Source organism: Hemitrygon akajei, chromosome 29 (genome assembly GCF_048418815.1).
Source record: "Hemitrygon akajei chromosome 29, sHemAka1.3, whole genome shotgun sequence".
NCBI classification, from domain to species: Eukaryota; Metazoa; Chordata; class Chondrichthyes; order Myliobatiformes; family Dasyatidae; genus Hemitrygon; species Hemitrygon akajei.
The window spans coordinates 31,034,640-31,051,044 of record NC_133152.1 but is presented as its reverse complement, the minus strand read 5'-3'; the positions used below and the strand labels follow the sequence as shown (position 1 = coordinate 31,051,044).

At 43.6% G+C, this 16,405-nt stretch overlaps 1 protein-coding gene across 10 annotated transcripts in view; it reads left to right on the top strand.

The window, feature by feature from the left end:
- plch2a (phospholipase C, eta 2a) overlaps window positions 1-16,405 on the top strand; it is a 324,151-nt gene that overhangs the window by 235,082 nt on the left and 72,664 nt on the right. For all 10 annotated transcript variants that reach the window (XM_073032106.1, XM_073032111.1, XM_073032109.1 and 7 more), the window contains 2 exons: window positions 265-436; window positions 5,957-6,064. In XM_073032106.1, coding sequence (XP_072888207.1) covers window positions 265-436; window positions 5,957-6,064 — 280 coding nt within the window. The remainder of the gene's footprint in view (window positions 1-264; window positions 437-5,956; window positions 6,065-16,405) is intronic.

Genomic DNA, 16,405 nt, shown 5'->3' with positions numbered 1-16,405 from the left:
AACACTGAGCCATCAAACACCCTACGTACACAATAACATTCCCACTATACTGTCTGAGTACATACTTGCGTACTGGTGTAGTACAGGTTAGATAGAGAGCGAAACTCTCTCACACTGTCCCATCAAAAGCTCCCAGAGGAGCTATGGTAAATTGCAGAATAAAGCATTCTCTACAATATGCGTTGCGGGATTGAATTTCTAGGCCAATGTATTTTAAAGTCTTTAGAATTTGCGTTGAATGTCTGGCTTGTTTTTGGATTGCAGATATCCAGTCATCCTCTCCATAGAAAATCACTGCAGTGTGCCCCAGCAGAAGAAAATGGCCCAGTACCTATTGGAGATCTTGGGGGACAGACTTGACGTTTCTTCCGTGCACGTGGACAACGTGACCCAGCTGCCTTCCCCTGAGAGCTTGAAGGGAAAAATTCTTGTAAAGGTACCAAGACAATCAAATTTTCATTAATACTGAGCAAGTCTTGATGAGGTCATTGGGGTCACCTGCCTTAGAGATTGATTGGAGGGTAATTAAGTCTTGGCTGAATTCAATTTGTGAAAAAGATAACTTGAAGTTCATTTTTCCGATGTTTCCAAGGTAACATGCTCCCTTCCTCCTGTAACTTAAATTGGAAGGCTGCTATTATGAAAAAATCAATTAACATTAATAAAATAGCATTTGACCCAAAATATAATCACTGCTGTGGTTTGGGGAAAGGATCAATCAATTCTCAGCAACCTCCCATGAAAATCAATCAGGTAAGGCCCAGATATCTATGGTGGTGATAAGAGTATAATAAATAGGTGCAGCAGTTGGTCGTCTGACCTGCTGAGCGTGCTCTGTCATTCAATAAGATCATGGCTGATCTGGCCATGGTCCTACAGTACTACCACTCACAACCCTTAATTCCTCTGCTGTGCAAAGATCTATCTAACTACTTTTAACAGCTGATTGGATAAGCTTTAGCCTCCAGTCTAATACACCCTCCAAGTGACTCTGTCAGTAATGCACAACTTTAGAAGCATGCATAAATCCCAGTGTTGGGACCCATCTGCCTACTTTGGAGAGCCAGATGTTGCTGCAAACACATACCTGCAACATGCCCACAGCCCAATGCAGATCTCATTTCTGACTCTCCCCACCAAAGGATCTGGCGATAAAGCAAAGTGATACAGGTTCAGGATAGGTGTACATTCTTGGCTTCAGTGTGGGTTGAGTGGGCTCAGTCTGTAACAGGTAAATATGCCAGCAATGCTTTTTGTTAAGTCTAACTGTACAAAGGTCTTTTGAAATTATTTCTGGCTTCGTTGGAATTGATAATGAAAGCCCAAAGGTCTGAGAGGGGTTCTCCAATTCATAAACACAAAAGATTCTGCAGATGCTGGAAATCTTGAGCAGCACGCACAAAATTCTGGAGGATCTCAGGAAGTCAGGCAGCATCTGTGGAGAAGAATAAATAGTGGACGCTTCAGGCCAAGACCCTTCATCAGGACTGAAAAAGCAGGGAGCAAAAGCCAGAACAAGAAGGTGGGGGGAGGGAAAGGAGAACGAGCTGGCAGGTAATAGGCAAAACTATGTGGGGGGGGTGAAGGAGGGTAGGTGGGGGAGGGAGGATGAGGTATGAGGTGATAAGTGGAAGATGTATGGACCTGAAGAAGAAGGAATCTAATAAGAGAGAGCAGCAGACCCTGGACAATAGAGAAGCAGGAGGGACACTAGATGGAGGTGATGAGCAGATGAGGAAAAGGGAAGGGGTGAGAGAGGCTAGAATGGGGAATGGAAACAGAGTAAAGGAGGAGGGGGAGAAATTACTGGAAGTTAGAGAAATCGAGGTTCATACCACCAGGTTTGAGGCTACCCAGATGGAAAATGAGGTGTTGCTCCTCCAACCTGAGTGTGGCCTCATCAAGGCCATGTATGACAAAATGGGAATGGGAAGTTGAATTGAAATGGGTGGCCACCAGGGTATGCTGCCAACTAATTGCATGTTTGAGACACCTACAGAGATGAATGTGTTAAGGTGAAAAGTGGACAAATTGTTTAATTAGTTATTGTTAGATGCTGGTTGAGAGATATTTTTAGCCAGGGCCTTGGGAGAACTCTGTGCATATGCAATCTTTTGATAACTACACGTAACTAAAACTATTCCTTCTGTGATTGTTTGGATCGGGGGAAATTATTTTAACTTGAGGGTGAGTTCAGAACAAAGATGCATAATTGGAAGGTGGTTTCTGGCAGATTGTATAAAGTATTCAGGAGGAATTTCTGAACATGGAGCATGGTGAGAAAATTCAAAACAACTTCAGGGAATGGTTGAAGCAGAGAGGGTTTGAGGGGCTGATATCTCCACAGCAGAGATGGGCATAGAGTGACTCAGGGACTAAGTGTGAAGAGGTAGTTAGTGTTGGAGGAGATACCTATGGACCTTAAATCACTGTAGCTGGAGCTCAGTAATATTCTTGCCTCTGAGATTCAAGTTTACAGGTTCAAATCTCACTACAGATGTATGCACGCAAACCTGTGGGTTTACACTCCAAAGCAATACAGAAGAAGGTGGCGTGCTTCAGACCAGGTGCTAAACCCAGGTCATGTTTGCCCTCTGAGGTTCCTGTGACACTCTTTTAATAATGGTTATCTCAACCAATGTCACTAAAAACCAAACCGATTACTTGCCCAATAGTAAATATGTGGGAGGTGCTCTCCTTTCTACACAGTGCATGAGCAAAAGAGTGATAGAGATGTAATCAGGGCCTTTGGCCCAACTCTTCCATGCTGACTAAGTTGCCAAACCTGAACCAGTCCCATCTGCCTGCATTTGGTTATATCCCATTAAGCATTTCCAATTTATGAACCTGCCTGAATGTCCTTTACATATTGCAATCGTACCCACTTCTACCACCTCCTTTGGCTTACACCCACCATCCTGTATGTGAAAATCTCACCCCCAGCTCCCTTTCGCTCTTTCCCCTCTATTCTTAAAGCTATGCCGTCTGGTTTTAGACTCTACTACCAGGGAAAATTATATAACGTGATCATTCGTTATTGAATGGATTTTGAATAAATTATTGAATGCATTTCAATATAAATACAAGTGTTTCAAAGTCAAAGTAAAATTCATTATCAAACTACATACACTAGCTTGAGATTAATTTTCTTGCAGGCATTTACAGGAAAAAAAGAAATACACCAGAATTTACAAAAAAACTATACATAAACAAAAATAAATAGCCAATCTGCAAGAGAAGATAAATTGTGCAAATAGATAAATAAATAAAATTACACTGAGAACAGGAGTTGTAAAAAGTCCTTGGAGTGAGAATCAATTCAGTGTATGGTGTGTATAGTTACCCACGCCAGTACAAGAGCCTGATGGTTGTAGGATGATACTCTTCCTAAAGCTGGTGGTGTGGGATTTAAGGTTCCTGTTCCTGCTGCCTGATGGAAGCGGTGAGAAGAGAGCATGGCCTGGATGGTGGGGTCCTTGATGATGGATGCTGCTTTCTTGTGGCAGCGCTCCGTGTATATGTGCTCAGTGGAGGGGATAGCTTTGCCTGTGATGGACTGGGCCGTATCCATGACTTCTGAAGGTCTATCCTTTTCTAATTAACAACGCAAACCAGTTGGGTGAATGGATTCTATATAATGCTTTCTAATCTGGCTAGTGCCAGACTGAATCCTATTGTTATCATCGCACCATCCCAAGACAATGACTTCCATTGTCCATTCCCTTGTGACTGTCTCCTCACCTCATTTGCTACTTGATTATGTGGTTCCTCCCTGTCAACCCTCAGCACTCTCAGTTACCAGTCAATACTAAAAGTCACCCTACAGATATAACAGGGGTACAACAGTGTAGCAGTTACTGCACTAACAGCCTGAGTCTAGTCCATTGATTTAGGCGCATAGTTTGGATTCCACCATGGGACCTTGAATAGAGCTTGTCCCAGTAATGGGATCCATGAAACCTCTTGTTGTAAAACCCATCAGCTTCATTAATGTTCTTCAGGGAACAAAATCTGACTTAAGTGACTCCAGGCCCACAAATGTGGATGAACAGCCAAATACTTGCTCAAGGGTAATTATTATGGACAGTGAATGCTGGTATTTCCAATAATGGCCGCATTTTGTGAAACAATAGTAAAAAAATATGTAGCATTGTACGTGACTGACAAACTAATGATTGCCATGAGGTAGAAATGAGAACTGGAGGTGAATAACTTGCTGACTATCTCTGTTTTACTTCACCTGATCTAAATTAGGCAACCCTGGAGAGATTGGGGACACATTTGATTTATGCAAAACTTCTAATCTGCTGTAAATTTCACATGTAATGAAATTGTTCACAGAAAATTAAAAAAACTGGGTCATTTAAGGAAAGCACCTGTTAAATGAACCAAGGTGAATGTTTTCCTTACAATGACACAACTGCTGGATGAAGAATATGATCAGTCAAGAGCTGTGAGTCATGTCAGTGAATCTACCACTCTTTTAATGGTTTGCTTTTCCTTCAGTCTTCTCCCCTTACACTGCAGGAAGAACTGGGAGATTCCCCAGCTTGGTCCCCTTGGCTGTTCTTCATGGCTGAGGCCTAGCATTGCTTCCTGAGCATCCATCAGACCTATTCTTCCTGACCCACAATAGCAAAGCCTCAATGTTGAAATTTGGTTTTAAATCCCTCCATGTTTTGCCTCCCCTCTATCTCTGTAACCTCCTTCCACCCTGCTACCCTCTAAGCCACGCTCTCCATTATTCTCGTCTTTGTGTGAGCCTTACTGGTGGCCGTACCTACAGGTGATATGTCTCAGCTTAGGCTAAGAATCGAGCTGTTTATCACCTGGACTATACTGCCCTGAGAAGACAGCGAGATCCAACTGCTGATTGCCTTTCAGTGACCTGTGCCTAACCTACCAGTAGGGTTCCTGGCATTGCAAAGAGCTGTGATGCTTGTACATTTTTAAATAAAGATTGGTTTACTCTCTTTATAAAACTATTACTTTGGGTCATTCTTTCCTGAAATAATAAAATGTTGCCTGATATCTCAAGTGATACTGAAAGTGCGATGGAACTAAATGTATATTTGAGATAAAGCCTCTGGTCCTCATCTTTCAGATTCACTTTGTAATTTCTGTAAATTGTGAATCAGACTGACACATCAGAGCTGTCTTCAGGATCTGTCTCCAGTCTGTGTTCATAAGACAACTTCTGCAGTTGGATGAAAGGTCTTTATTTGACAGTTGGCCTGTTCCATGGAGTATGACTTATCAAATTGGATTCAAAGGCACTAGCACAAAGTTTTAAATTACCATCGACTTGGGTAAATCTCTCATTTTGTTTTCTGTCCATTTCTTTTGCTTTTTCCATAAATTTTTCTCTCTTACTGGACCTCATTTTCTTCCCTCTTCAATATCTTTTGTTCCTTCTTTCCTATCCCTCTCTCACCTTGTTCCCCATCTATTTACTCTTCCCATCCTTCTCCTTTTCTTCCCCATTGCTTTCCCTTCTCTTGCTCTTACTCCCTTTACAACTATTATCCTCTTTCCCATTTCCTTCTGACTATTCCATCTCAACTTATACTTTCCTCAATTCTTCTTCATATTCCCTTCTTATTTTCTTTTCTCCTTTGCATTCTTTTTACTCTCCATGGCTTGCATTATCTTCTCTTCCCATTATTCACGTTGCTCACCACCTCTTTCTCATTATCCACATGCTTTACTGTCTCTGCCTTTCCCATGCACCCTTTCCCATTTCTCTGCTATCTTTCACTTGCATTGGTTGACCGCTCAACCATCCTTTTCACCACCTTCACTGTTTAATCTTTCTTCTCATTATTTGTTTCTGCTTTATCTCTCCTGCTCTCTCTCTTTCTGTCTCTCAACTCCCCCCCCCCCCCCCCCCACTCGCTCCTCTGTGCAATCTTTTCCACTTCTTTCCTCTCTGGCATATCCACCTCTCCTACTTCAGGGCAAGAAGCTATCTGCAAACATCAGTGATGACGCTGAGGAGGGTGAAGTATCGGACGAAGATAGTGCAGATGAGATTGAAGATGATTGCAAGTTAATGAATGGAGATGTAAGTAGAAAAATATAAACTGAACATTTCTATTTGGTTCTCATGCTGTTGTGAACAATAACACTGTCTTAATTTTATATGGACAGTAATTTCGAATTGTTAGAAATGGAACCACTCTAACCCATTAATCCCTTTTATATGTAGTGACAAAGATTGCAATTATCCTATTTTGACAATCATTAATGATGATTATTAAAGGTTCAGATGTTCCTTGAAGGTTGGTGCGGGGGCTGAGAAGGGGATGCAGCATGAGTATAAGGAAGATTGTCAATGCCACAAGAGCACATTTGAATTTAATTACCCTTTTAAAATTCTAGATGTTGTTGGGAAACCTCCCTGTCACAGTGATTTTCCTGGTTAGTGCAGTGGATCTGCGCTTCTGGGAGAAATGAATGTTGTGATACCATGAAAAATTAGTCACAGCATTCGTGGATATTTAAAACATCCAAAGATAGAGACAGCAAAGGCATCATTAAATTCTTTGGAGTTGGCACCAACATGGGATAATGAAGACTTATTTAATGAGGGCTATTCATCAGGATAAACATCAGAAAGAAAGAGGAAGAGGAAGAGTTTATGTGCTTGTCCTCAGACAATTCTGGAGCAGAACGATGAAGTTACATTCTCCATCTGCTCACAGTGTGAAGCATGGGCTTGGGCAGTAGCAAGCAATTTTCAATTTTCAACCAGCACTTGATTGGTAATCCAGTCTGAGGAGACGACAGCATGGGGGTGAATGCAGCCAGGCTACTCCTGGCAGGATGGCGTATTATTCAGTTCTTGGGGGAAACAGAACCTTAAAGCACTGAAATTAGCTTAGCACAGCTACCCTAGCAATGAGACACCATTGAGGGACGTCTATGCCAAATTCATGCCCAGGAAGTGTTTGCCAGTGCAGTGCAAAGGGAACTTTACTCTATATCCATGCTGTTCCTGACCCAAGAGTGCCTGAAATGCAAAGCATTCAGTTCCATAACTTTATGAGCTACATCAATTGGGCGGAAGTTTTAAGTTAATTAGATTCTAATGGTCGGCTCAGACAGTTCTAATATCACACACTGAAAATAATATGTGAAGATTAAACACTACTCATTTTAGGTGTTAGGACAGCAGAGAGAAAGACCTTTGCTCTGTACTGATACATGGTGTACCTGCATCGTGACATTTGCCCTGTCACAGTTCCAGAGAGTAGCTTCTTTCTGCTACCAAGGTTACGCATGAATTATTAATCATCCATTCCATTGAATCTTCCCAGGAATTCTGGTTCCTCTCCTGTTCTTTCTGTTTGCAAACTAGCCACTGTTACCGCTTATGACCCAACGCTGTGGCAGCCCTTTCCCCTCCCACTGCTCATTAAATTATCAACATCTCCCGGGTAAGAAACTGGGTGTCATTTGTTTTTTTCTGCTTTATCCTCCTGCAATATTTTACACCCTGTCTCTTCTGAAAACACTTATTCCATGCTGGAACAACACACTCAAAATGCTGGGTGAACTTAACAAGTCAGGCAGCATCTGTGGAGAGGAGTAAATGGTTAATGTTTTGGGCTGAGACCTTTCATCTAGACTCATGATCATGAGGGAAGGGTTAGACTGATCATAAAGAAGGTCAAACATTGGCACAACATCGTGGGCTGAAGGGCCTGTATTGTGCCGTAATGTTCTATGAAATGTCGACTGCTTACTCCTCTCCGTAGATGCTGCCTGATCTTCTGAGTTCCTCCAGCATCTAAAGGTTGCTCAAGATGTCCGACATCTGCAGAATCTCTTGTGTTTGTTCCATGCTGAAGGAGGGTTTTCCACAGTAGCTGTCCAATGGTAGCTACCTTAAGGATGCAGGCAAATACATAAATCAGCTGCCCCCCAACCTCATTCAGTGCAAAGCCACACCCTCCCTCACCACCGCTTCTAACAAGAGTCATGGAATATTTTCCAGGAGCAGAATGAATTTTGTTTCTATGTTGTGCATTCTATGGAATTCTTTGCAGCTTTCACATTGACTTCATGAGATTCTCTCTAATTAAGATTTATGTGCTTCCATGCCTTTTCTTCCTCTTTGATGGCGCATTCATATGAAGTGGAAGGTACCGTTGATTGAACTTGCGGCATCTTAACCCATCCCATTACCCCCACCACTCCCCTCCATTGACGCATTGATGCTCAAAGGGAGTACTGAGGTGCCTTCCAGATATTAAAGAGGGGGCAACTAATAACTGAGGATTGTGGAGATCATGTTACAGATTAACAGCCTTAAATTATTCTGGATAACCTCTGAAATTAAGTCAGAAAATAATAAAAATACATTAGGCAGCATTAGGTCAGGCAGCTCCTCTGCAGAGAGAAATATTGTGTTTTATGTCTGGTTAGACTCTGTCCTGATCTTTCTAGGGAAGGGAGCTTTCTTAAACTTGCCACAATTAAAGTAAGTGTTACAGCAATAGTAAGTGATTAGGTGGTGAGAGCATCAGTGTAGTGGGAATGCCAACTCCTTTGCAAGTAGCCTGTGATTTCTAAGAAATGAAGGTTAACCTCACAGAACCATTAGGCTCTTCCAACACTTTTGGTTATTATTTCAAAAAATTCTGTGAAGGCCTAGAATATAGGAATGGGATGGGGCTCAGTAGAAACTTCTGGCATGTGATTTGTCATTAGTGTGTCAGCTAGTGTGGTGATTCAGGAGTTAAAAATCAGGAAGTAACTTTTCGCCCAACGCGTGGGAGAGATCTAAGCTACTCTTCCCTCTAAAGGTTGTGGATGCCAAAGGGAAATTATAACTTTCAAGTACAATACTACTTTTGCAGAGGAATGGTGGGTGAATGAAGTTCATTCACAAACATCCCTATCAAAAAGCGGGCTCAGAGAGCTGAAAGTTGTTAGTACACCTCTCATCAAGGAACATAATAATAAGTACTTTATTGATTCCAAGTGGGAAATTATTTAGCAATATTTAAAAACACATTTAGTTCAGAATAAAAAATGGTATGAAATTTTAGCCTTGGGGCTTACCTGGTGTAGAGAAGAGATGGAGATGAATGGGTGGGTGATAGTTGAGAGCATTCTCTTTGGTCACCTCAATGCTCCCAGTGACAAACAAGCGGCTTCATCTTTCACAGTGATGTTGGTGTGGTGAAAGACCTCATTTACTGACTGCAGCGTCAATCCTTTGGAGTTAGATATGTATTTTTATACAGTGTTAAGAAGAGCCTCAATTTCTCTGAACTGCTAGGATGCACCATCTGGATACTGACCCACACTGGGGGAGTTACGTAGCTCATCATTACCACATTCAAATAGAGAATTAATGTCTAGTTGGACAGTGCAAGTAGGGTTTTGAAATATCTGTGTTAAACAACTCAAGAAACAAGTCTGGTACATCATTAATGTGTGTCGCCAAATGGAACCAACAAACTTGCTCAGTTATAATCTTTGTCAGTCCTGTGTATGTCACAGTGGATAATGAATTCACTCAGTAGGTCAGGCAGCATGTGGAGAGATAAGTGGCGTTACATTTCAGACCAAGAACCATTCGTCTACTCTGAGACTCTTTGAGGGCAATGTTGGATTTCTGACATTCGAGTTTAGTTTTACAGCCAGAAACTGTATTGTATGCATTATTCAGAGATTTCCTCTGTCTGCCCATGAATCTCTTTAACTGCTGACTGATGGAGTCCAACAGAGGGTCATCAGCACAGAGGTTTGTCAATCACCATTAGGGTCCTTGGACCTTTCAGCCGTACAGATTGGCTGTTCAGTCAGAGCCTGTCTGTGATTCCATGCATTTGCGAAGGGGTCAACTGTAACATGGGTGACTGTTTAATCTTCTTCTGCAATACAATGGAGGCTGGAAGTTGGGAGCTATGTGGTTGAGGAGATGATGTGTGAAAATGGTATTCCACCCAATCCCACCCTGCCTGGCTCCTCCCATTTTTAACAAACACAAATTAACACATCTAGGCCTATGTGAGCACAGTTAATTTGGCTAAGTGTGTGGTGTTTTCACTCCAGTTAACAGGATACCACTAAAGTTATAACGTTCTCCACCGAAGCAAGTTATTCACTATTGTGAATAGGCCAGTGATTTACACAAATAAGTTTCCAAATGATTCACAGAAACATTTCCTGTCCAGGTCACACTGTTCTTGGCCACCCTCAGTGCACCATTTGGCCATCACCATGACAGTGATGAAGTCCATTGACAACTTGTGGCAGTTGGAACTTTGTATTAAAAATGAAAGAATGTGGTATTTAATTATTATTTAATAGATTCCGACTATTATTTACTTGAATATAGTTGCAGTTGGTTGTGTTATACTGAGGTTATTTTAATAATGTAACTCTCAGGATGTAGTTACATAGTTTCTTCAAAGTTCGAAGTAAATTTATTTTCAACATACCTATAATGTCACCATGTATGTCACCTTGAGATTCATTTCCTTTAGGCATTTACAGGAAAAAATAAATACAATAGAATTTATGAAAAAACTAAATAACAAAGACTGACAAACAACCAAAGTGCAAAGGAAGACAAATCGTACAAATAATAAAAAAGTAAATAAATAATACTGAGTTGTAGAGTCATTGAAAGTGAGTCTGTAGATTGTGGAGTCGGTTCATTGTTGAGGTGAGTGAAGTTATCCACGCTGTTTCAGGAGCCTGATGGTTGAAGGGTAATAACTGTTTCGGAACCAGGTGGTGTGGGACCCAAGGTGACTGTACCTCCTGTCCGATGGTAGTATCTTGCTTTCATCCCAACAAATATAAAGCAGACATTGAAATTGTAAGGCTGATGCATCATCCACTGAGCCAGTTGTACAGTGTTTGTGATTGTAGTGTTGACACTGGTGTTATTTCTAGCTTGTGTCCTCTCCATACTCACACTTGAGGTGTTTACCCTCTGCAGCTCACACTCACACACTGTATTTCCTCAACAATTCCCTCTCAAGGCATTTTCCCTCTGAAGCTGAGCTGTGTTCCCTTAGCAAAAAGATCAATGTGTATTCCCTCTGTGTGCTCATTCCTGGGTAGTACACTTTGTCAGTGTTACACATTGCAGTCACCTTGTGCCATTGGTGAAGGAACTGAATGTTTCACTTGGTTGATGGCTGCTCTGTCCTGGATGGTATCAAGCTTTTGGACCTCACTCTTTAACTCAAGTCCAGAGTTTTCCATCTCAGTCCTGATGTGTGCCATTAAATTCCAACCCAATTAAAAACCTTCCCATTTGGAAGCTGTTAAAGGTATCAGACTTTCCAAAGCAGGTGATCGATGTTTGCAAGTCTCTCTCCCAAAATATCAGACACCACATGTTCCCCACTTTCATCAATCCCTGACCTCAAGAAGGGAACAATCAACTAGTTTACCAATCACAATGAAGAGAAAATCTGCAGATGCTGGATCTGAAAATGCTGGAGGAACTCAACGGGTCAGACAACATCTACGGAAAAGAGTACAGTCGACGTTATGGACCAAGACCTTCAGCAGGACTAGAACAAAAAGATGAGGAGTCGGAGTAAGAAAGTGGGGCTTTCTTACTCTGACTCTTCATGTTGTCTTTTTCCAGGCTGGAGAGTTGTGTGGCTTAGAGGCAAACATGGGGGTGACGGTGTTTCCATATACCTGCTACCCTTGTTCTTCTCGGCGGTGGAGATCAAGGGTTCAGAACCTGTGCTCTGGTGGTGGAAGGAATGAATGCTCAGGGTGCTGGATGGGCTGCTTTGCTCCAGGTTGTGTTGAGCATCTTGAGGGTCATTGGAGATGAACTCTTCAAGCTGACTGGAGAGTACTCCATCATGGTCTTGAATTGTGCCTTGTGGCTTTTGCAGAAGCTTTGGGAGGTGAGGAGTGAGAAGGATTCTCAGGCTTTGACTTGCTCATGGTGTACCTGGCAGTCATTCAGCTTCTGCAGAGTTTCTCTCATCTGCAGATACATTCAGGTTCTCTAGCTGATTCTTTAGTCAGTCATTGGTGATCCCAGTGTACTGATAGTGGGGTGTCAGTAAAGGTAATGAATGTTAAGGGAAGGTAGTTGGACCTTGTTGGGAATGGTGACTGAGTGGCATTTCTGTGGCATGAATGTCACTTGCCACTTATAAGCATACGTCAATGTGGTCTATGTCTTGTTGCACGTAGGCATGGACTGTTTCACTTCTTGAGGAGTTGCAAACAGAACTAAACTCAACTAACACCAGCAATGACCCTCACTTCCAACACTGATGAAGCAGCTAAAGATAAGAGCATAATGTACAGGAACAGAATTAGGCCATTCAGCCCTCTGTGTCTGCTCCGCTATTTAATCATGTTAATCATAGTCAATTTATTTTTCCTCACAACCCTCTTCTCCTGCCTGCTCCCATAACTTTTGATGCCCCTACTAATCAAGAACCTATCAACCTCCCTATTAAATTGACTTGCCTTCACAGCCATCTGTGGCAATGAATTCCACAGATTCACTACCCTCTATGAGGAATTTCTTTCCTCATTTCTTTTCTAAAGGTAAGTCCTTATTTTGTGAGGCTGCGCCCTCTGGTCCTAGACCATTGAAAACATCTTCTCCATGTTCACTCTATCCCCATCTTCAATATTTGGTAAGTTTCAATGAGGTTTTTCCCCATTCTTCTAAACTAGCCATCAATCACTCCTCATAAGTTAACCCTGGGATCCTGGGATCATTCTCATAAACTTCTTCAATGTCAGCATTAGATAAGGGGCTCAAAACTGCGGCCTGACCAACGCCTTACAAAGCCTCAGCATTACCTCCTTGCTTTTATATTCAAGTCCCCTCAAAATGAATACTAACATTGCATTTGCCTTCCTTACCATTGACTCAGTTAACCTTTAGGGAATCCTGCACGAAGATTTCGAAATCAATTTGCACCTCCGTTTTCTGAATTTCCTCCTCATTATGAAAATCATCTATGCCTTTATTCCCTGTGCCAAAGATAGATTGGTCTAGGACTCTGCTCTGAAGAATTTTATTTAGAAATCCAGCACCGTAACAGGGCCTTCTGGCTCAACAAACCCGCACCTCCCAATTACACCCCTGTGACCAATTAAACGACATCTTTGGAATGTGGGAGGAAACCAGAGCACCTGGAGGAAAGCCACACAGCCACGGGTAGAACACACAAAATCCTTACAGACAGCTGCAGAATTAAACCCAAATCGCTGTCGCTGTAATCACGAAAGCCCCCAAGCTATCGTGCCACCCATCAGTGCGAACAAATTTCTGCGGTGATGCCCAGGGAAAATCGACTTCTGACGACCACAGCCATCTTCCTTTGTGTGAGTTGTGACTCCGTCCACAAACAAGGACAATGTCAGTGCACAGATGCTGGCTCAGCAACCGTGTACTGAGCTGACAGGTTTGCACAGGGACACTCTCCATCTGGGGGCTGTGGTGAAGGGGGTGAGTGGAATCTGGGGGCTGTGGTGAAGGGGGTGAGTGGAATCTGGGGGCTGTGGTGAAGGGGGTGAGTGGAATCTGGGGGCTGTGGTGAAGGGGGTGAGTGGAATATATAAATATAGGTAAATATAGGAGCTCGATGTGCTGTCAGTTGCTTTCTTCTGTTAGGTCTTCTGAAGGAACCATTTGACTTCGGTGCCCTTGCCGAAATAGCAAATGTTACTTTAACAACGTCAGGAAGGAACAATAATCCTGGCATATCAATGTTAAAATTTAAAAATAGGAACTCCAATCGAACTTTCAAACAGGGTCAATGTTGAGGACAAAGATGTCAGTGGGTGAGGAAGTTGTTGTCACCTGCCGTTGGGATAATGATAGGCAGTTCCACTGCGCCCTCCTGGCAAGGTACAAACTCTAGCTTTTCTGGCCAAACAAGACCAGAGCAGTAGTGAAATCCAAAATGTCAGTGAGAGGGGAGGGGCGTAGGGCTGTGATGGGGGGTGGGGTGTGCAGTACCTTTGTGGAAGATAAGCTGACGGTTTTTATACAGAGCGAGCTGTTATGATCTAAAACACAGCAGCTGAACAGTTGCAGTTCCAAGCATAACCTTCAAAAGGCATTTAATTAAATTTCTTGATAATATTCCAGTTTTATGGGAGGAGCAGGAAGCAGGAGGTGGAACTAATTAGATACCTCTCTCAACCAGACAGCAGAGAGATAGTGGACCAAATAGCCTCCTCCTCTCATGTAGCGTTCTGTTAAAGTGATGGAGACGTGATTGATGAGATATTTTCAGTGGCAAGAGGGATAATTTCTTTCCCTCCAGATCATTGGGGCAAAAGCATTAACATCATATCATTTGCAGAATGGGAGATTCTATCCCCACTGTGCTGCCATGACATCAAAATATGTAATCACAAGTCACACCTCCTGCATCACAGCCCGTCCTCGTTGCTCTGGAGCGGTGCTGGTTTGGACTGAGAGAACATAAGTGGGCAGAGTCAGTGTGATAATCGCACTCTGCTCTGACTGAGTAGGATGGCCAGCTCCCCCAGAAGGAGAAAGAAGATGAAGTTAGTCTTCCAGTTCAAAACTCTCTGGGCAGATCCAACAAAATCTGTGAGCTGTTACTGGATCTTAGTCTCCTGGGTGGGCCTGTAAGTGTGCAGTTGAAGGAACATGCACAAAATGGTGGAGGAACTCTGCAGGTCAGGTAGCATCTATGGAGGGGAATAAACAGGCCGAGGCCCTTCATCAGGACTGGAAAAGATTTAACAGAAGCCAGAATAAGAAAGTGGGGTGGGGGGAGCACAAGCTGACAGCTGATAGGTGAGCCCAGGTGAGGGGAAGGTGGCTGAGTGGGGCAGAAGAGATGAAGCTGGGAGGTGATAGATGGCAAGGATAGGGGCTGAAGAAAGAGGAGTCTAATAGGAAAGAACAGTGGACCATGGAAGACAAGGAAGGAGGAGGGGAACCAAAAAGGAGGTGATGGGCACGTGAGAAAAAGAGAAGGGGTGAAAGGGGAGCCAGAATAGGGAATGGAAGAGGAGAGAAGGAGGGAGAACGAAAGTTAGAATGACTGTTCATGCCATCAGGTTAGCCTCATAGCAGTATGGAGGCCACAGACAATCGTTTTGGACTGCAAAAGGGAAGTTGAATTGAAACGGCTGACCACCAGGAGATCCTGACTTGTGCGCGGCAGACGAAGCAATCCCCCCGCCTTCTCCCCCCAACCCTCAGTCTACATCGGGTCTTACTGATGTAGAGGAGGTCGTACCAGGAGCACCGAATATAATAGATGACCCCCCCCCCACACACACACACACACAAAGTGCTGGAGGAACTCTGCAGCCCAGGCAGTGTCTATGGAAAAAAGTACAGTCGGCATTTTGGGCTGAAACCCTTCGGCAGGACTGGAGGAAAGAAAACTGAGGAGTAGATTTAAAAGGTGGGGGGAGGGGAGAGAGAAACACCAGGTGGTAGGTGAAACCTGGAGGGGGAAGGATGAAGTAAGGAGCTGGGAAGCTGATTGGTGAAAGAGATAGAAGGCATGGAAGAAAGAAAAAGGGGGGAAGGAGCACCAGAGGGAGGCGAGGGGCAGGAAAGGAGATAAGGTGAGAGAGGGAAAAGGGGATGGGAAATGGAGAGGGGGGTGGTTTGGGGGTATTACCAGAAGTTTGAAAAGCAATGTTCATGCCATCAGGTTGGAGGCTACCCAAGTGGGATATAAGATGTTGTTTCTCCAACTGAAGTGTGGCCTTATTATGACAGTGGAGGAGGCCATGGATGGACATATCAGAATGGGAATGGGAAGTGGAATTAAAATGGATGGCCACTGGGAGATCCTGCTTGTTCTGGCAGATGGAGCGTAGCTGCTCGGCAAAGTGGTCTCCCAATCTACGTCAGGTCTCATTGATGTACAGGAGGCCAGACCAGGAGCAGCGAACACAGTAAATGACCCCAACAGACTCGCAGGTGAAGTGTCGCCTCACCTGGAAGGACTGTTTAGGGCCCTGGATAGTAGTGAGGGAGGAGATGTAGGGGCAGGTGCAGCACTTGTGCCACTTACAAGGATAAGTGCCAGGAGGGAGATCAGTGGGGAGGGACAAATGGACAAAGGAATCACGTAAGGAACGATCCCTGCGGAAAGCAGGAAGTGAGAGGGGGAGGGAAAGATGTGCTTGGTGGTGGGATCCCGTTGGAGGTGGCGGAAGTTTCGGAGAATTATGTGCAGAGACTGGGGGGGTGGTAGGTGAGGGCAACAGGAACACTTGGTAGGGTGGCGGCAGGATGGGGTGAGAGCAGACGTGTGTGAAATGGAAGAGGTGCGGTTGAGAGCAGCGTTGCCGGTAGAGGAAGGGAGGCCCTTTGAAAAAGGAGTATATCTCCTTCAGTCTCGGCCTGAAATGTTGACTGTACTTTTTCCCTTAGATGCTGCCT